Source organism: Mobula hypostoma, chromosome 26, assembly GCF_963921235.1.
Source record: "Mobula hypostoma chromosome 26, sMobHyp1.1, whole genome shotgun sequence".
In the NCBI taxonomy this organism is placed as follows: Eukaryota; Metazoa; Chordata; class Chondrichthyes; order Myliobatiformes; family Myliobatidae; genus Mobula; species Mobula hypostoma.
The window spans coordinates 25,958,531-25,981,608 of NC_086122.1; the positions used below are offsets into that span (position 1 = coordinate 25,958,531).

General features: G+C 40.0%; 1 protein-coding gene across 1 annotated transcript in view; it reads right to left on the reverse strand.

Annotated features, from left to right (window-relative positions):
- The window catches only part of eloa (elongin A), a 71,732-nt gene that overhangs the window by 38,958 nt on the left and 9,696 nt on the right, over positions 1-23,078 (reverse strand). Inside the window, exon 2 of the mRNA XM_063033559.1 lies at positions 5,107-5,163. Within this exon, the coding sequence (XP_062889629.1) occupies positions 5,107-5,163 (57 nt within the window). The remainder of the gene's footprint in view (positions 1-5,106; positions 5,164-23,078) is intronic.

Here is a 23,078-nt window from a genome sequence, read left to right on the forward strand (position 1 = left end):
TCCAGTCAGTGAAAGAGCTTACACACGAGTAACCACAATAGAAGCTAATGCAGACAAAGCAACTAGTATAAAGGTCTTTGTATTCCAGAAAGTCATTAATATCAATTACAAGAAAAGGGAAGAGACAGTTATATTTGGCAAGAAAAATATCAGCGACATGACACACACTGAGTGAACCTCTTGGGATTTATAATTCTGAAGTTACATTAGTCTTAACATTTTTAATAATGGATAGTGTTGAAATAGAGCATGAATTCACATTATCCATTCTTAATGTATTATTACAAATTATCCTAACAGGATTTTCCATTGTAGGTTATTACTACAAAGAAAAGTCACACTGGAGATCTTCCGATGCTACTTTGAATCTTGTAGCTGTAGGCAGTTGGATTTTCACTCAAAAAGAGATCTTTGTTGATTTCCACAAGAGCAATCAGTAGTGTATGACAGAGACAGGCTCTCTCAGTCTCAGTACACTGAACTAGTTATATTCATTTACTGTCCATTTTAAATAAGAGCCATAGATGACACAGATTTTGTTATATCGATTAATGGCACTCACCTTTACAGAGCAAACAGAACAGCAGAGCTCAGCATCTGTGTACACACTTACATACGTAGATATGATGACGCAGGGGTACTCTGCTTGTTCATGAGCTACGTTTTACAAAAGCTTATTGACAGCATCAATGCATCAGCATGACACTGAGTACTTCAATGACCCACGTAGTGGAAAAACACACCCTTCAGATCACTGTGTCCCTGCCAATATAATCCCATTTCTGGCACTTAGCCTACAGACTTCTCATACTTTGGTAATTCAACAGCTCGTATACATACCTATGTTTGTGAAAATCTTTGAATCCACCAGACCCTTAGGCCTTCCAGATAGCTATCACTTTCTAGGTATAAAAGTTTTTCATCAGATCCCCTTTGAGTCCCCTAACTTCTGCCCCTAGTTTTATACACCCATGCCTTGTGGAAAAATTTCTGCCAATCGACCTAGCTTTGTTCTTTGACGTTTTGTAAGTCACAGTCAGGTCAGCCTTCTGCCCCCTCCACTCCGAGGTAAACATACCTCGCCACTCCAGGATCTCCTCTAAATGAAACATCCCGTCACTGAAGGAAATTTTTCCTCTCCAGTGGAAGCATGTCTCTTCTATAGTGTGATAACCAGAACTACACATTGTATTCTAGCTGAGGTCTAATCAACGTTCTACTAAAATGAACTATAGCTTTCATGCATTTGTATTCTACGTTCTGGCTAATGAAAACAAGTATCCATATGTCTTCTTAAACACTTCATCCACTTGCATTTCCAGTTCAGACACTGAATTTGTATGCCAAGGTCCGCTATCAAACCTCCCTTACGTCCACATTACGCTGGATAATTTTGAAAACGAAGCTTTTTCTCTTCGTTTTGACCCTCCGTCCACATTGAAATGGCGCTTTCATCCCCCAAAAACTGAGCTTTTCTAAAACACTCTCCAGAGTGTGTAAATTTGAAAACAATTGCTGTGCGTTGTAGTGTGGACGGGGTAAACGGAGAGATTTAAAAACGCTGTCATGACAACACAACAATGTTTGTTCTGCTTCTGCTTGGTACTGCGCAAGCACTGCCAGACGATGTTATAACGTGCGGTTGGTGTGAACAGTGTGAGAGTTAAATTGTAAAGTGAGCTTTTTTGACTAGATCCCCTAAATTGATTTGATTGCGTCTATCCTTAAAAATAGCAATGTCAGAAATACTGCGCAGGTCTAGCGGCAGAAGATTCCACTCTCTTGTTGACCTTGGGTAGAGGACGGCTTCATGCGTGTGTTGTTTACTTTATTGTCTATGTTAATAGCTTGTTTGGAGTTAAACATCTCCACATTCTCCACTGCTCTGCTGACTTTGTAGTCATTTGTAACTCGCAGAAACAGCTCGACTTCATTGTCCATCTAAACGAAGAAGACTGGTCTGCTTTTTCCAGCGGAGGTTTTCTTTGTATTCCTCAAAGATATTGTTGAAAACTTCCTTTCGCTGTTGTTGTTGGTACTCTAGGTTTTGACCAATAGAAGTAGCACAACGCCGCTGCGGAAACGTAAATCTTATACCGTTTCCTCTTCGCTTGTTTTCTGTAGACGTGCCTGCGCATGCCCAGTAGGAGTAGACTCGCCCAAATATCCATTTTAATGTGGACAGAGATATTTTGAAAAACACCTAGTGTGGACGCCTGTCATTTTTACTCGAAACTGGCGTTTTCAAAATTATCCAGTCGAGTGTGGACGTAGCCTTAGGCTCTATCATCTATTACATCCAAGTCCATTTGTCCTTTTAAACACATCAGCTCATACTTATTCAGGATTAAATTCCATCTGCAATTACTCTGCCCATTTTGCCAACTCATCAATATCAACCTGCAGACTAAGATAACCTTCCTTACACTAGCACCAATTTAAGTCAGCTGCAAATTTAAATCATATAAATATTTACATCCTGATCACTAAAGTTTATAACAAACAATAAAGGGGTCCATGATTGATTCCCATGGCACAACAAATGGTCATAGGCTTCCAATCACAAAAACAACACCCCACTGTCATCATTGTCCTCCTATCACCAAGCCAGTATGGGATCCGAATTGCACAGCCTGACTTAGATCCCATAGGCCTTAACCTTTTAACTTCTCATTAAAAAATGCTGGAAATACTCAGGTCAAGGTCTTCAGTGCAGAGACCCTTCACCAGAACTTAAAAAAAGACAAAAACAGCTGGTAAAGCTGTAAATAAGATCGTCTGGAAGCAGTTAGAGGCTAAAAACACAAGAGAGAGGAACTTTGACAAAAGAATGTGGGAGATGTGAAATGCAGAGCAGAAGATAAGGCCAGCAAGTCAAGCTGGGCATATGGTCCACTGCCAGCGAGGGGAAAAAAATCATCCTACAGGCAGAAGGTGAACACAGATCAAGAAATCAAGTTGCCTGAAGCAAAGTCTGTAATGTGACCAGATGGAAAATGTACAGCACTGAAATAGATCTTCCAATTTGTATTTGGTTTCTCTAATGTAGAGAAAGTCACATTATTAACACTGAATACAGTACGCTAGATTGTAAGAAATGTAAGTGAATCACTGTTTCACCTGGAAACACCATTTTGGATGTGGAATGATGGGATGGGAAGAGGTGAAAGGGCAAATGTTACATCACCCACAGTTGCAATGGCAGCTTTTTTTTTGTTTCCTTTTCAGTTCTGACAAAGGGTCTCTGACCTGAAACATTGACTCTTTTTCTCTTCCCTGGGATGCGACTGGACCTGCCGAGTATTTCCAGTTGCTTCACACTATGGAGACTGGCATAAGCACCGGCCTGATAGGCCACCAGGCTCGTAACAGACTTTAATTTGCCTGTTGTGCTTTCAGATGACCAGAAAAAAAATGCTGATGCGTTTAGGACAATTTTAATTTTAAAATACATGAACTTTAAACTCATAATTACTGCCAACTAACACTTCTGGTTCTAAAAACTTAACTATAGACATATAGTACTTTATTCACCCAGAAGCTAGAAGGACAGATTTCTTTTTTTTAAATGGGCACAATCTAACTTTGTGTAGTCCTTGTGATGAAATCAAACTTTGGAAAGTTCAGATGCCAGTGCATCTGACTATCTGTTTTTTTACCATGCCTTAACTCTGCCTTTGTTACTTAATTTTCTAAATCTACAATTTCTAAACCTACAAAAGGCTGTGTCAGGGTGACCTGGAAGAAGGACATCAGGAGTTGTTGTCTAAAATCTATTCATGGTCTGCAGCCAGCTCCTCCTCACAGATACCTGTAGGGTGTGAAGTCAGTTTGTGCGTGTCTGGCACTCTGAAGAAAGTGTGGGTGGGCAAAGACCAAAGATGTCAGCTCTGTGTGGTGGGCTGGATCCAGGAATATGCAACCTAACATCTTCCTCATCTCTTTCTCTTAATGGTGCACAATTCCCAAACTTTATTTTGATTTCTGTACAATCCAATTTAAGCTTCCCTCATTAGACATTGCAAAGGGCCAAGATTTTTCAATCTGATAATACAAAAACTCTAATGCTGTTTTATCTCCTGTTCATGCATGCTAGAGATACCATGTAGAAGATGCCAAGATGGATTAGACACCAGATTAAAGTGAGTATCTACTTGTATTCAATAAAACTCTAATGTTTGGGCACCCTTGGGACTTTTGTATTGCTGGACTAGGAAAATTGAAAGTTATTCCTATATAAACACAACTCCTTTCACTTTTTTTAAAAAAAAACAAGTTATGCAATCGCATAATAAATATTCCAATGAGTCAGAAATATACTAACACTGGACCCTGGCTCTGGTCACACACCTACCAACGTTACTGACCCCTGGTGCTTTAGACACCAACTCCTGCTCCAAATACACACCCTGCGCTGAACACATTCACATTCTGGACCCCAGCCCTTATCTGGGAGTAATGAGTAAGGTAGATGCCGGACCATCAGGATTTTCAAATAATTTTATTTTGGATTATTGGAGTTCTCATGCTCCCACAAAAACTACCTGGCTTGTCATCAGCGATGGGAACAAGGCTGTGGCATTCTTTTGCTGCTGAGTAAATTCCAATCTATTACCTTTAACCTACTATTTATTCCACAAATAATGGAAATAAAATTTTACATTTCAAACCCTGAGCTACTCTGAAAGCACCTCCCAAACCTCCATTTTCAAGGTAGTCAGGGGCAGCATGCATGTACAAAGACAAACAGCTGTTGGTTCCTAATGTCACAGACAATCTACAATTCAGAATCAGAGCTGTGCTGCACGAGATCACCAGAAGCAATTGGCATATTGCTGCCCCTTCATCATCACGGAATCAAATTCATGGAACTTCTAGCCAGCGAAACTGTGGAAATATCGGCATTCTACATATGGCAAAAAATTCTAGATGGCATTTCACTCCCATCTTTCTAAAAGCAATCAAGGTTGGGTAATAAATGCCAGTGACATCCAGATCCCGTAAGTAAATAAACCAGACTTTAAAAAGAGAAATAAATCACTGCATCCACATCAACTACACTCTACTCGCCACAAAATATTGAAAAGCCAAAAGATCACAACTTACTGCAAGAATATCCACAGTGACAGGAAGTTCATTCAACCGCTTTAAGGTCTTCAGGAGCTGGGGAAAGAATGAGAAAATTTGTTTCAACATTTACTTTCAAAATCTATTGGGATAGAGATCCTTATCAGCAACATCCACACCCTATGTAAGGTTGAGTACCCCTGTCCAAAATGCTTGGGGCTGGAAGGATTTTGGATTTTGGACTTCTTCAGATATTGAAATATATAACGAGATAGCTTGGGATTGTCATTTCTGACTCTGAATTTATGTGCTACTGGTAAGCAGTCTTTGTCTTATATTTGTTTATCACACATAAGTACTTAATAGTAAAAGTTATTACAAACCATTAATATGATGAAAATATAATGTGTGCAGTGTAACAGAAGCAGCACCAGGAGAATACCTGAATCAGCTGTTGAACAACAACAAACAACAGCAGGCGTTCAGTCTCCACCTACAATGCTGTGTTTTGATTAAAAGGTTACAGTACATGGTATTTGTATTTTATTTTTAAAAAAGGTTTTATGTAAGGCATAAAAACAACAGCATCATAGACTTGTTCTGGTGTTAGATTTTCATGGTCAGTAGTTGCTTTAAAAATTTAATGCCATGCCTTTTCTTAAATTTCTGCAACCAGCCTGCTGAATCTAACAATTACCTTCAATTTTCAGTTCTTCATGATATATCTTTACTTGTTTCATGATCCGCGTACCGTTAAGCAGCATATGCCCACTCTGACACTGATTATATACAATCGAGATCTTCATTTTTTTCGCTTTATGCAAAAATTCTACAAAAGGTAGAGGATACGGCCTAGTCGATCACTGGTCAAGCCCTCCCCACCAATGAGCACACCTACACAGAGCAATGTCACAGGAAAGCAGCAACTACCATCAGGAGCCCCCACTTCCCAGGTCATGCTCTCTTCTTGCTGCTGCCATCAGGAAGGTGGTAAAGGAGCCTCAGGACTCACACCACCAGGTTCAGGGACAGTTATTATCCCTCAACCATCAGACTCCCAAACCAGAGGGAATAATTCACTCAACCATTTGCCCCATCACTGAACTCTTCCCACAACCTATGGACTCACTTTCAAGGACTCTTCATCCCATGTTCTTATTATTTATTGCTTATTTATTATTTTTTTCATTCATTTTGTATTTGCACATTTGCCTTTTGCACAATGGTTGTCCACGCTGTTGGGGGTGTGGTCTTTCATTGATTCTATTATGGTTTCTGTTTTTATTGCATATGTCCACAAGAAAACATATCACAGGGTTGTATATGGTGACAAATATGTATTTAGACAAGAAATTTACTTTGAACTCTTTCCATTTTTCATTAACTTCTGTTTATTACATATGTGATAAACACAAGTTAATCACTTCCCAGAACTATCTGTGGTGTGCAGAGACCTGTACATTACCTGGGAATCTTCTCAGCGTCTTGTAGAATTTTTCATTTATGACATCACATCAGTAATCAAAAAAAAAAAATCAAAGGTTTCGGGTTTTGGAATTTCGAGTAAGAGGTACTCAACCTCTACCAACATTTGATTACATCACAAAATGAACAAGTACAGTACAGAAGAAAGATACCCTCTAGCTCTACAATATACGTGCATGAAAACAAGTCAGTTGGGAACAGCTAAAGTAAGATTGCTTACAGGAAGTATTAAATTTGACACTTCTACAAAGCACATTTACTGAGTAAGATTCCTCAAGTAAACAGGATGCTTTTTTTTACATAAGTGCTCATTTTGCATCCAATACCCGAACATCATTAAATGCTGTTATTTATTTGGGACAATAAATTTTAAACTTTATGAAATTTAAAGAAATTCACAAACTTCAGTAACTTCATCACAAGCACATTTTCTAGAAATAACCGAGTACTCCAGCTTGTTCTGCCAATATTAGTTACAATGTACATTCAACCTGGTGGAAAACAAAACTTCATCGTAAATTAAAATCCTATCTTTGGTTACATAGATGAAACCAAACCTGTCTCAGAACTCCAAAGAGGATATAAAATACAAATGGCCATTTCTGAAACCACTCTACAGGCCACAGTACCAACTGACAGAATATAACACTATTTATAGATCAAATGGACTATTGATCAATAACAATCCTTTGGGTATCAACTCTTTGGTACACTCCCATCTCTTCACAGATTAAGGGTTTAGATCCTACCCAAACTGAATACATAATCCAGGAATTGTCATGTCAATGCTAAATTGAGGGCAGGCAGTACTGTAGTTTCTTTGAAGTGGGACATTAAACCACCTATTTAGGTGAACACAAAAGATTCCATGGTATTATTTTAAAAAGAGTAAGGATTTAACTCCCAGCGTCATTACATAATTAAAGTTATTAATTGATAACAGATTATTTTGTCAATTGTCTTGTATAGGTTGTGAAGTCTTCTTGTGTGCAAAACCACTGCTGCACTTCTAATTAATGTCAAACCTGCAAACCAACAGTCAAATGATGCAAACACGAGGAATTCTGCAGATGCTGGAAATTCAAGCAACACACATCAAAGTTGCTGGTGAACGCAGCAGGTCAGGCAGCATCTCTTGGAAGAGGTACAGTCGACGGTTCAGGCCGGGACCCTTCATCAGGTCTGAAGGGTCCTGACGAAAGGTCCCGGCCTGAAACGTCGGCTGTACCTCTTCCTAGAGATGCTGCCTGACCTGCTGCGTTCACCAGCAACTTTGATGTGTGTTGCAGTCATATGATGCTTATGGCACAGGAGATCACTTGGCCCATCATGTCCATACCAGCTCTCTGCCAAACCAACTTGTTTACTCCACTGGATCCTCCTCCATATCCTTGCAAACTTCTCCTCGCTGTATACAGCACTGTGCAAAAGTCTTAGGGTGTCTAAGACTTTTGTACAGAATTGTATTTTTCAGTATGGAGCACCACAGAAGGAGTGTGGGACAGGTGGCAGAGAAGGAGTAGCAGGGGTGGGGAGTGACATGGATGCAGACACACCCAGCCCTGAGATACCTGGCAAGGTCATTTGATTCCAAACAATTGGTTTATTGACCGTTACAGAATGCCTTTCTGGTGCTTTCCGCTCTCTTCTCTTTCCCTTCCCTTTTTCCTAAACATGATTCTCCTTATCCTGCCCACTTCCCACTCCCAGTCCACAGTAGACACCCATATCAGAATCAGGTTCATCATCATTCAGATATGTCATGAAATTTTTTTTTGCAGCAATACTGTGAGTGCAATACATAAAATTACTACAGTACTGTGCAGAAAATTGCACAATTAGACACCCTAGTTATATTTACGTGCCCAAGACTTTTACACAGTACACAGTACTGTATTTCTCTTTGAAGGCCAGGATGGAACCCACCCCCACATCTTCAATTAACTAATTTCAGATTCCAACCACATGCTGCTTTCCACATGCCACTCTAAATTCTCTTCCCATTTAATTTACACCTGTGACCTCTACTCAAGTCAACAGCAATGAAAGTAACCTCCCTCTATCCACTCTGTCCAGACCCTTCAACATTTTAATATACTACCAGATCTCTAAAGAATCTTGGCATCTCTCATCTATCTTTGCCATTGTAGACTCTTATCCCAGGAACCAGTCTTATAAATCTTCTCTGCAACCTTTCCAATGCCTCCACGTCTTTTCTAGAATGACATAACCAGATTTGAACACAGCACTCCAGGAGAGACCAGACAAATATTCCCATGAAGAGTCTGCATAACACTCCCTCCCACTTTCAAACTCAATACCACTGTTGATGGAGCCCAGAAATGTGCATATCTCATTAACAGCTTCCTCAATCCACCCTGCACTTCCAATGACTTGTGCACCTATATCCTGTCCACTTCTCCAGCATATTCCCCTTCTTCATTGTTCCATCACCTTACATTTCTCTGCATTCATCTACAACTCCCATGCATCTGACCATTTTACCAACCTGATTATATCCTTCTAGAATTTATCACTATCCTCTTTGTAGTTTACAATACTGCCAAATAGAGTTTCATTTTCAGACTTCAAGTTGTGGCTTCGCTCCCTTTCCAGCCACTCCACTCCCAAGTCTAGGTCATTAATATAGGAAAAGAAAGCTTTGGTCACAACACCAATCCCTAGCAATGCTACTATCCACTGTCCTGCTCTTAGAACAGGGGTTCCCAACCTCAGGTCGATGGATCCCTCAGTTAAAGGTCGGGGTCCATAGCATAAAAAAAGGTTGCAAACCCGTCTTAGAAGAACATTATTCACATGACCTGCTGCCTGTTTCTTAGTCAACTTCATATGCATACTATCAATGTCCCTTTTATGCTATGTGGTCCTACTCTGCTGAAAAGTCAGTTATCCATCATCTTACCAAGAGCTTTCTGGAAATCAAATCAAATCTAAGTTTAATCATCATTCAACCATACACAAATACAGCCGAACGAAACAGCATTTCTGTTATGATCCATAAACATAATCAACTGCATTATCCTTATCAACTGTTATCTGCAGCAAAAGAAATTCTACCAAACTGGTTAAACAAAATTTGCCCTTAACAAATCTCTGCTGGCTTGTCTTAGTTAATTCAATTTCCTCTGGGTGACCATTAAACATGCCTCAGATCAATGTATCAAAAAGCTTTCCACTACAGAGGTTGAACTGACCGGCTTGTGGCTTCTTGGAGTGACATTCACCAATCTTTAGTCCACAATACTGAAAGATTATGGTCAGTGCGCTCTGCAATTTCCTCCTGCGTTTCCCTACAAATCCTGGGATATAATCCTTCCAGTCCTGGTGACTTGCCTACTTTAAAATTCAGCCAACTTTTCTAATGCTTCTGTGTGTTAGTAGTTTTTAATATAGCTCCTCCTTCAGTATTACTTTGGAAGCATCTTTTTCCGTAGTGACTACAAATGCAACAGTACTCATTTAGTATCATAACACTGTCCTTAGTATTTATGTGCAAGGCCACCTTTAATCTGTTTTTTAAAAATTATTTATCTGCCTAAAGAACACTTTTGGATTCCTAATTATTCCTGCAGCCAATCTTTCTCTTCTTATTTTAATTTCTACTCCCTCCTTTGACTTCTCTTTTTCTGTATTTAGCCTAGTTCTTGTTGGTATTTACAATCTGATGTCCAAGATAATTGAAATCCCTCCCACCTACATCATATTTTCAGCCATACAATCATCTGTTTTATCTTCCTACTTCTTTGCTGAATATCACATTGTATTGATAGTGCACATAATAAAAACATCCTTTGAAGCTTTATAACTTATCACCTTATTCCCTAAATACCACCTACAGGCCGTCATTCCTCTTTCATTGGTAATGATGAACCAGAATTTCCTCTGACTATCCCTCCTGCTCCAAGACATTCTGTGGTCAACGTGATATCCTTGACCCAGGCACCAGGAAGGCAATGCACCATCTTGTATTCAAACCTGTGACCACAGATGCACCTGTCTGTGCCCATAACTATTGAATCCCCATTCACTATTTAACTATATAGTGCCCATAACTATTGAATCCCCAACCGCTATTGCTTTCTCGTTTCCTCCTTCCATTTTGTACAGCTGGGCCATCCTGCGATCAAGATTCTGGCAGCAACTTTCATCTGAACAGCATACAAAGGGAAAATAATATGTTAAGAGAATTAGACTGCCCTGAGGATTCCTGCAGTATTTCTGGTGTCTTCTGTCTGTTCATATCAATAAATATCATGCTCAGATCAATGAGGTGTAGTATGGCCACCTCCTTAAACATGCTGTTCACAAAGTTTACAGCTCTTAAATGCACCAAGATGGGGGTTCAAGCTGCTGCAGCAGAAGATACTCTGCTAACAGTCATCTGGAATACAAAACGTACCATATGCTGCAGAATTTTTATTAGTTTTGGCCAAAATGCCCTGCCATGTTTCGCCCTCACTAATAACTTAAAATTATCAGTGCCAGAAAAGACTTAAAAGATCTTACAAAACTTCCATGACTTCCACCAATATGATTCTCCCATAGATCCTTTTAACCAAAAACCTCTTATTTACCATCGTGTGCTCTAAAATTTGAGGACTGCTGGTGTCCTGCAATAGATCTCAACCTTGCTGGGTTTTCCAAAAGTTTCACATATCATGTGCTGTGCCAGGTTGATCTGAAACCAATGAGTTTGTATGCCTGGCACCGCACATGATATGTAAAACTCCCTGGAAAGTGCTGGGATTTCACAGCAAGGCTGAGATCTGTTGTTGCGTGATTGAAATCGCCAGAGAAAATTACTGGAAAATACAAAGCCGCTTCTTTATTCGACAAAACAAGATACAGCAAGCATCATATGGAGACGCTTTCGGTCGAAAGGTCTGCTAGCCCAACATGGGGCTCCTTATTTTATGTGCCAAACATTAAAGGACAACTCCATATTTACAATGTATGGACAATGCTTTCTTTGAAACTACATACAACCTTCACACCTCCTGATTCACATTCACATCACAGACATCCATATGAATTTTAATCAGCATTGTCTGGACTGGGATTAGGAACCCATTGTTCAAAGTCGATTGTTAAATGTATATGCCCTAAACCCAAAAATCACTCTAACAAGATCTATCACTGGACACCAGATAGCAACCAGCGATGGTCCATGATCTCAGATGCAAAACTATCTGTCACTCCAAGTCCCAGATTCAACATCATGTACCAACTTCAGGACTTCTCACACGGGTTGAGAAGTGCCATTCTTCTGGGGTTCACCAGTCAGTTTAAATCATCTCTCAGAAGTTACTTTATCCCCAGAGCAGTTTAGAAGCATTATCACCTCTCGGAAGTTACTTTTATCCCTAGAGCAGTTTAGAAACATTGTGTTACTGATATGCAAGTGACCTCGAGCTTATGTCCCAGATTTTTGCAGTTGAAATCGAGACAAATCTGATAGCATTCATGTAGTTACATGAAAGAGTTAGCAACTTCCTGATTTCACTAGAATTTCCTATCTCAGAGAAAACATTCCTCCAAGAACAATACTATTCAACATTCAAATACTGAACTGCTTGAATTTATTGTTGTTACTGGATTTACACATATCAAACTCACTAGTAGCAAAGCTAAGAGCATGTACATTCCTGCATAGGCATCACGTGAATAAGTTATTAAAACTTAATTGCTGCTAAGTATTGTTGCTACTGAGAATTACCAATTCTGTCACGCAGTCATAGTAATCATATGAATCATAACAACATTTAAAAGAAAATTGTGTTGAGCCAAAGGACTAGTTTCCATGCTGTACAACCTGATGTTTCTGAGTTTTCATACCTCCTTCTTAATCGAAGCTTCATTTCACTTTCTTAGAATACAATATTCTAATCGAATATTCTAATAAACTCCTTCTAGTCAAACACTGTAGTAATCGATTAAGGAAGTCAACAGGTTGATTGTCCCTTTCACACAAATCACGGATGGCCTTTCTGGAAGCAACATCCTGTAGTTCACGGTTTCCCAACCTTATTCATGCCATGGACCCCTACCATTAACCAAGGGGTCTGTGGACCCCAGGCTGGGAACCCCTGCGCAAAATTCCATTCATCAAGGGTACTGCAAAATATCAGGCAGGCATGGGGCTGAAAGTGGTTTTGAAGAAGTTGAAAATCCAAAGCAAATGTCAAAAGACAGCAAAGCCAATGCAACTAAAGTACAAAGTAAAACATGATCAAGGTTAGAGGAAAAAGGGAACTTTTGCAAGTTTAAAGTAATGTTGGCAAACGGATATTAGAGCAAGAAAAAGAAACCAAAAAATGGATATTAGTACAAAAGGAGAATTGCACTGCAGCTGTGCACAACTGGACAAGGGCACATTGTAGGACAAGGAAGTGATAAAAGACCAGATAGAAACGACTGACAACTGGCTGTCAATTATTCACCACATTAGTCATTTGCTGGAGGAAATGTCCAGCCTGTCGAGCCATGAAAGAGGACAGAGGAAAACTGAGTTAATGTTACAGACAGACAAGCTAGAGCAGAAATGGCCAGTGAAAGCACATTACTAACACTGCTGAAGGCTGTAACTTGCCCAATTGCTATCCTGAGTTTTTATAAATTCGTTTGCTTGTGTTTTCTCCCCTCCAACTTCAGTCACTGACCTACTCAGCAGATAGTTTCACCAAGTGTATCACCGTGGCAACAATGGCCTCACTTGGGATGTTTCCTCTCTTATCCCTTCCTCTTCCACCATCTCTGCAACATATAACTTTTTCTTCACCTCCCACCTCCAGCTCTGTCAAATGGTCTCTGATCTGAAATATTACTATTCCTCTTTTCACAAATATTACTTGACCAGCAAAAAACAAAATTGTCAGAAGCTCTCAGCAAATTTCCAGGGTCTGTGATATTCACTATCTATGCAATGATAATACAAGTAACATGGTTATTTGACTTCAAGAACTTCCTATCCCTCCCAGATATCCACAAAAAAATCACAATCTTTAAAATAGTATCATAACATAGTATCTACAAGATTAACCTTGTTTCTCTCCTTAGTACAGTAACATTAAAATAAAATTAAATTGCCAGGAGCTGCCCACATTACCCAGTACTTTGCCCGGTAGGCAATATAGTGACTTTCAAAGTTAATGAGAATTCTCTACTGCACTGCTTTATTATTCACAAGGGGAAAAAATGCCATGGCTTTCCTCAAGAGATAAAACACTTTGAGGCATTCTTCAGCGATTTCAAATGCATTTATGATACTAATCACACCTCAGGAAGTCCCATAGCACTGAGATCCAAAATGTTGTTTTGAAGAGGAAAAACTGTAGTAACTGGGAAAGGCTTCACCAACTCAAACAGCCTGTGATGACCCTGTGATTTCAGTCTCTCAGGTTGACAGGTGAGAGCATCCATCAGGAAAAATCCGGCCCAGATGGGGTACCTGGCCAAGTACTAAAGACCTGTGCTGATCAACTGGTCGGAGTGTCACCAATATCTTTAACCTCTTGCTTCAGCTGTCTAAGATACCCACCTGCTTCAAGCAGGGTTCAATTATACTGGTGCCTAAGAACGTTTTAAGCTGCCTCAATGACAATCACCCAGTAGCACTTACAGCCACTGTGATGGAGTGCTTTGAGAAATTGGTTGATGAAACATATCGCTGAGGCTGTGAACTGCTCCTGCTGCTATGATTCGGCTCTGCAAGTTTCACAGCTTTCTGACCCCGCTAATATGATGAAGTGAGCCTGGGCCTGCTCCGGCTGCTCGGAGGAATGGATCCAAGGACTCAGTCTAGTTCTGAATGCTGTCACTTGCCTCTATTGTTCGCACGATCTATGTCTTTTCTCCCATCTTTCTCTGCACAGTGGCTAGGGTCTTCATTTTTTTTAAAAATTGGCTTCTTTAGGTTTTGAGCTTTATGACTGCCTGTGAGCAAACAAATAAGTGTATAATTTACATTTTTAAAAAAATAAATGTACTTTGAACTCCTGCCTGAGAAGCGACTTGGATCCGCTCCAATTTCCCTACTATCACAACAGGTCAACAGCAGATGCCATTTGATTTGTTCTTCACTCAACCCTGGAACATCAGGACAGCGAAGATGCATACATGAGGAAGCTCTTCATTGTCGACAGCTCGACATTCAATACCATCTCACACTCAAAACTAATCAACAAGCTTCAATACCTCCTTGTGCAACTAGATCCTCGATTTCATTACCTGCAGACCGCAGTCAGTTCAGATTGGCAACAACATCTCCTCCACAATCTATCAGCACAGGTACACCACAAGGTTGTGTACTTAGCCCTCCGCTCTACTCACTTTGTACTTATGACTATGAAGCTAAACACAGCTCCAATTCCATATTTACATTGGCTGAGGATACCATTGCCATTGACCGAATAAAAGGTGGTGATGAATCAGCAGAGAGGAGGGAGATTGAAAATTTGGCTGAGTGGTGCCACATTCAATGTCAGTAAGATCAAGGAGCTGATTATAAAAACAGATATCATTGAGCCAGTCCTCATCAAGGGATCAGAGATGGGGAGACTCATCAACTTTAAATTCCTAGGTGTTATCATTTTAGAGGACCTGTCCTGGGTCCAACAAGCAAGTATCATTATGAAGAAAGCATGGCAGTGTTTCTACTTTGTTAGAAGTTTACAAAGATTCCGCATGTCATCTAAAACATTGACAAACTTCTATAGATGTATGGTGGAGAGTATATTGACTGGTTGTATCATGGCCTGGAATGGAAACACCAATGTCCTTGGATGGAACATGTAGTGGATACGGTCCATCACAACTAAAGCCTTCCCCACCATTGAGCACATCTACAAAGAGCCCTGTTGTAGACAAGCAGCAGCCATCAAGGACCCCACCAGCCAGGCCATGGTCTCTTCTCACTGCTGCCATCATGAAGGTGCCACAGGAGCCATAAAACCCACACCACCAAGTTCAGAAACAGTTACTGCCACTCACTGGGCTGTCTGCACTACTCTCTGCAGAATCCTGCGATTAAGGGAGATACAGTTCCCATACCAGGCAGTGATGCAGCCAGTCAGGGTGCTCACAGTTGTGCCCCTGTACCAAACTTCCTCAACCGTCTGAGGTGAAAGAGACGCTGTTGTGCCTTTCTCACCACACAGATGGTGTGTGCAGACCATGTGAGGTCCTCGGTGGTGTGGATGCCAAGGAACTTAAAGCTGTTTACCCTCTCAACCCCAGATACATTGATGTCAATAGGGGTTAGCCTGTCTCCACTCCTCCTCCTTTGTTTTTGCAACATTAAGGGAGAGGTTGTGTCAGACTTCTTCCCTATAGGCCAAAAAAAACAATAACGATAATTGTTTGAGATTAGGCCAATCAATGTAGTGAGTCGGAAAATTTAATTAGCAGTTTTCTACTTCATGGGGTAATATTATCCTTTGTCACCAGCCCCACCTATTCACCTTTCTTCCAGCCTTATTACGCACCAGCCAAGAATGTGCTTGGATCTCAAATGACATTTGAGTTTACGAACTTATGACTTCAGAGGCATGATTGTAAGCATCAAGTCATGAGTAAAATTCTTTGATTTGTCCAAGCCCATTGATTTTAAGTCCAGACTCTTCAAGAGTCATTACTGCTTCCTGCTATTGGTTAAATAGCACACTGCCGCAAGAAGATAGCGTAGGAAAGACAGAACCACAGCTGCTTTGGTACCATATACGGCAGGCTGTCATGTTCCTTCACAGAACTTCGGAATAGCTGAACTTGCACTAATATCAACCTCCATCTATGGGAATCCGATACTTAGCAGTTACTGATGCCAGCTAAAAACAGCCACTCAGACACAGTACAGTTGTTGAGTGGCAAAAATAGCACCCACCTGACTCTTATCTTCAGCCCGGCAAGCAAGCACAATTCAATCACCAATCTCACACCCCACACAATGATGATTAAATAAAACGGAAGTTTCAGTGACTCTTTGTTATCACTAAGCATCAAATAAAAAGCAGAAAACTGCAAATGCGGGGAATCTGAAATGAAAACAGAAGTTGCTGGTAACATTGAGTAAGTCAGGCTGTATCTGTGGGAATTGGATCAAATTAATATTTCAGATCAAAGACCCGCTGCCAGAACTGAAGCTCGGGCGTTATATCCTCCTCAATTTGCTGTCCCACTCTCAGTCTGGCCCTTCTGTGGCCACCTGCATGCAAGCTTGAGGAACTGTGCCTTATCTTCTACCTTATTCACTGGACACTGCACTTCGCTTATTTCCTCTGCTTGTATTAGAACTGGCCAATTATGACGAGGTCAATTCTTCCAGGTGTGGGTCGATGGGATTAGGCAGAATTAGTTTGGCATGGACTAGATGGGCCAAAGGGGCTGTTTCTGTACTGTAGAAGGCGGAAGTGAGGAGAAATTCTATAAGCCCGAGGGTGCTGAATCTGTGGAATTCATTATCACCGACAGTTGTGGAGGCCAGGTCATTAGATATATTTATAGTGGAGTCTGATAGGTTCTTGATTAGTAAGGGCATCAAAGGTTACGGGAAGAAGGCAGGAGAATGGGGTTGAGGGGGATAATAAATCAGCTCTAATGGAAAGGCACAGCAGACTCAACAGGCCAAATGGCCTAATTCTGATCCTAGGTCTTGTGGTCTAACACATCATATTACTGTATTGATGTACTCAAAGATTCAACAGCAGCACACAGATGACAACATGACCCACAGTAATCACAAAAATCTACTTTTCTCTCTTTTTTTTCTCCCCCACAATTCCTAATCTTTCGCAGGTTTTCACTTAGGCTGAGACCTCCTGCCATTCTAGCGTCCAATCACGCAGAAAAGCCTCAGAAAAGCTCAACTGCTAAACGCCAGAGGCTACATGGTGAATAAATGGCTGGGAGATTCTATCTCATAAAATGCAGTGGCAGGCTACGTTTGCTGGCAAAAAGGCACTCAGAAGTAGGCTGGCTCAGCAACCAGCACACTACTCTACTGCCCCAGTCACCTTCTGACCAGAAAAGGTGGCAGCTACAGGCACTTAATTCTGTAACAATCTGTCAGCAGTTAGGTGAGCAAGCCAGTCATGAAACATGAGTTGAAAAGCTATACAGCACAAAAAAAAGACTTTTTGGCTCACAACACCCATGCCAACCATCAACCACCCATTTATAATTATCTCATTTTTATTTGTGTTATTCCAGATCTGTCACTCTATAACTTGAATAAATTTTAAGTTGTTGAACTTCACTAGATCAATAGGTTTAAATGTAATTTCCTCTGGAGATCCAGCCTCCAGTCTTATAGGCTTAGGTTTGTATGGCCCCGAGATAAGAGATAATGAACTGAACGGACAGCTATTTCACGAAGCTGCAGTCTCTTTGCCACCATTCAGGGGATGTGACAGCTGCTGATTATTCAAATACAGAAAATATTAAAAGTAAATCCAAATCACGTTCACAGACACAAGCACACACTTAAAAGCAGAAATAAAAGCACTACATCTCAGTCTGCAGAAAAATAGTTAATTCCATCCTCTGTAAAAATGTGCCGTCAACACTATCACTTGTCAGGATCAGTCTTGCTTGTCGAACGTGGAATGTCAAGAACTTAAAACCCCTCCCTAGCACAGCATATGAATGGGTTGTATTACCAAACTTTGCAAAATAGTTCTAATTTTTTTGTTAATCAGTTACTTGACATTATAACCACTTTATTTCATGTTGTCTTAAACATGGGAAATTGTTGCAAAATTTTTAAACTTGGATAAACTTTAGAAATAGACCTACTTTAAAACTATAAAAGAGAACCATGTTGTTAAAAACCCTTGACAAGACCAAAACATGCAACCAATTAAATGAAGACATAGCAAGCCCTTTTTCAAAGTAACTCAGATCTAGCATAGTCTTCAGTAGTTGACTGGACACCAATAATCCTCTTCAACAGACTTCACTTTGAGCTATGGAATCTACTATTTGTATTCATAGAACCAGAGAATAACTCACAGAACTGTAGAAAATTTACAAATGCTATCTATGCCTTAATGCAAGATGCAACATAATGAGAGAAAAAAATTGAATCTCACAAGTAGTTGTTCATCCTGAAGGGAATGGGAATGACAGACACTTCTATAAATTTTCCTGTGCTCACAGACTACGAAGACAAAGTATAGAGCTTTAAAATAAATTAGTTATGCCAGAAATCAGAGTTGGAAACCAGAAGGAAGGACAAAATGTTATAAGGCAGCCAAAAGATGGAAATCAAACGACAATTTGTCAGCATACAAGTCATATTATATCTGGGATGGCAGCCTCCCTGCAAAACTTGCAAACTTTTCCTTCAGATCAATGAAATACTATGATAAAGGGAAAACAAGAAAAAAAAATTTGAACTTCTCAGTAGACAGTATAATTTAAACAAAGAATTGCTGAATTAAATTATTTAAATAGAAATGGAGCTTTTGCCACTGCAAAACATTGTCAAACAACTGTAGTAACCCACATTCTAATACTATTCAAAGGCAAGATCCAAACAAAGGATCAACAACTTTTAATTACAGTGCAAAGACAGGAAAGTAACAATTACATATTTGACAATAAAACTTTTAAGTGGCAAGAATCTACAATTAAATAATGCATATAGGATAAAGTTTTAAACAAATTAACATGAATTATTAACAAGAAATTAAATATTGACAACATTATATAATCACATGAATTATACAAAGGCAAGTTAGGTGCAGTACTCAGAGAAAGGTAATACTTACAATAAAAAATGGCCAGGTACAAAGCCTGAGTACTTGGAAAATTGGTATTTCTAATAAACCACAGTTAGCTGACTAATAAATAATATGCAGAATAGTCAGCTCTTCGTTAGTCAACTTGCTGCAGAGCATGGAAATGCCTTACGAATTGCAAAGGAGATATTCAGCAACATGAAAACAGAAGAACCCCCAATTTGGAAAACCTTGGGCATTGTTCCAGATTCACTGAATCAAATCAAGCCTTTGCACACCAGCACATCCAGTTATCAAAAGCATCAGAATGGAGAAGCACGATTAAAATAAAAATTCTCTATAACAATAACAAACCAGCCCAGCAGGAAATGCATTTTGGTGGTTGTGCTCTAGATTATGCTCCAGAACTAGCAAAGCAAAACAAAAAATACTAAAAATTACCTTTCATCAAAAACCTACAAAAAAAACAAAGCAAATCAAAACATTTATTAGTCTATTCTCAAATACCAGCAAAATTCTGGAAGGAAGCTCACTTATTCAACAATAATTTGGCACTTAACAAAATCCCACAGGGACTATTTCGCTCCACAGCTTAATACCTTTGCTAAAAGCATGGATTCCAGGAGGTGACCTCAGAGTGGTGGCAGTTAAATTACTAAATTGGTTTATTACTTTTTCACATATCAAGACAGTGAAAAACTTTTGCTTTGCATTCCATCCATACAGATCATTTCACTACAGCAGTGCATTGAGATAGTACAAGAAAAAACAACAACAGACTACACAGTGCAGGCAGACGATCAGGTGCAAGGCTGTAATGAGGTACAATACGAAGTCAATAATCCATCTTATTGTACTAGGGAACTGTTCAATAGCCGTAAAACAGCAGGACAGAAGCTGCCCTTGAGCCTGGTGCTACATGAAAAAGGATCTAGTGCTTTCCCGGTGTTTCTGACAAATAAACTCTTCTCAGGCTTCCAGCCAGGTACAGGTATCAATTTTAACCGACGCTTCGATGACAAACTCTGCCATCTTCATGTGCGATGATGCCTGGGCAGGTCTAGTCCAGTAGTGTATAGACACCCATCGTCCATCCCTCCTGATTGGCTAGTCCTCATCCAAATCAGGTTTCTGCTGTCCCACCAACTGGAATCAAATTCCAGTTCTTACTTAGAGTGAGACCTTTGCAGAACATTGCATTTGTGACTGCCATAGGATTGACTTCGATGGCACAAAACTACAGTGCTGCGCCAATGGCTTTTGGGACCCCTTAGTGAAGCAAGCCATTGAAATAAAACTAGAGAAAAAGAATTTTAACAAAGATGAGGGTCTCACTCTAAGTAAGAACTGGAATTTGATTGTAAACAAGATGAGGACTAACCAATCAGCAGGCATGGATGACAGGGGTATAAATACCACCGGACTAGACATGCCTAGGCATCAACTTTGATAAGGATGGAAGAGTTATGGAAGAGTTTGTTATCGAAGCATCAGTTAAAAATCAACACTTGTACCTGGCCCTAGAAGAGTTTATTTGCCCTGGTACTACATGTTTTCAGGCTTTTGTATCTACTGTGGAAGAATTCACATTTGACATAGTGCTACTCAAGCAGCCACAGCAAAATTAAGGAAGATGACTCTCCACTATCAAGTGTAGAGAAAGGTCCATCATCTCAGCCTCAGATTACCACCACAGGAATTCCTCATTGACTTCTTAACCCAACTATTTTCAACAATAGTGTTCTTTCCATCATGGGGAATTCATTGATGTTTGAAATTCAGTTTTGTTCACAACTACTCAACTAATACAGTACATCTACAGCAAGAACTTGAGAACATTCTGAAGTTGAAAAATGACAAGTATGTAGATGCCAGATTATGAACAACTCCATCACAAATTGGAGATGTTCATAATCTGGCACCTATACAGTATGCATTTTACTTGGCATTAAGTGGCAATGCATTTGCCAACCCTTTATATTAACATCTCAGGGATCACTGCTGAACTGAGATTGAAATGGAATAACAAATGAATACATCAGGCTATGTAACAGCATGTCAGAGGCTGGGAATCCTGCAGCAAGTGGTGCACCTCATTACTCTCCAAAACCTTTTAACCATTTACAAGCTGCAAATAAGGACAAGTACAGCTTTCCAACAACCAGAGAAACTCTACAACAATGCAGAAAACTCCACTAGCCCCATCCCACTAACTCTCTCCTCTACCAGCACACTATGTCTTTATCTACAAGTTGCACTGCAGTATCATCCCAAGGCATCTTCAACAGTATCTCCAAACCTGCAACTTCGTGTCACAGAAAATTACAGCACAGGAACAGGCCCTTTGGCCAATCAAGTCCATGCCAAACCATTTAAGCTGCCTACTCCCATTGACCTGCACCGGGACCACAGCCCTCCATACCCCGACCATCCATGTATCTATCCAAACTTCCCTTAAATATTGAAATTGAGCTCACATACACCACTTGTGCTCGGGAGCTCATTCCACGCTCTCACGACCTTCTGAGTGAAGAAGTTTCCCCTCATGTTCCCCTTAAACTTTTCACCTTTCACTCTTAATCCATGACCTCTGATTGTAGTCCCACCCAACTCAGTGAACAAAGCCTGTTTGCATTTATCCTATCTATACTCATAATTTTGTATGCCTTAATCAAATTTCTTCTCAATCTTCTATGTTCCAAGGAATAAAGTCCTAATCTATTCAATCTTTTTTATAACTCAGGTTTTCAACACCCAGTAACATCCTAGTAAATTTTCCCTGTACTCTTTCAAACTTATTTAAATCTTTCCTGGAGGTAGGTGACCAAAACTGCACACAATACTCCAAATTATGCCTCACCAATGTTTTGCACAACTTCAACATAACATCCCATCTCTCGTACTCAATGCTTTGATTTATGAAGGCCAATGTGCCAAAAGCTTGCTTTACAACCCTATCTACCTAACTTCCATCCCTTAGAATGACTAGGACAGAAAATACTTGGTAACCCCGTCAAGTGCAAGTTCCCCACCAAGGTGTATGCCACCTTGACATAAAAATATAACCAGTGTTCATTGATGCTATAAATCATGCAATATCTACTTATCATCAGAATCAGACCAGCACGTGCCGTGAAATTGTTAACTTCGAGTACTTTGAGAGTACCTTCAACACTGAATATGCAGTAATACAAAATATCAACTCACTTCTATTCCCCCTTCTCACTGCCAAAAAATACAAATACGTTCTGGCAGCAATATCACACCCCATGAAAGAATAAAAATCTACAATCCTTTCTTCAGTGTTCACAGGAACATAGCAGCAATAGAAAAATCTTATGGATGAGTGAATAAACATAAAAATACTGAAATTTTATAGATAGCAAAAAGGGAACCAAACAATATTGAATCTGATGTAACAAACAATAAGAGGAACTCAGTGGGTCAGGCAGCATTTTTGATATTGGTTATGGCTAGAATTAACTCCTGCCTGCACAAGTACCTGCAACAGGTCTACAGCAGAGGCAGTTTCACTGATCCCCCACATTGCTTTGGAGCACCCAGACAACAGGAAAATGTACCTCGGGCAGCTGTCAATTCCCCCAAGAGTACCACAACCTTCTCATGGTTCATGAAAATGATTCCAGGATTGAATGTCTTGTCATATGAAGAGTGTTTGATGGCTCTGGGCCTGTATTCACTGGAATTTAGAAGAATGAGGGGTGGCCTAATTCAAACCTATCGAGCACTGAAAGCCACAATAGTGATGCA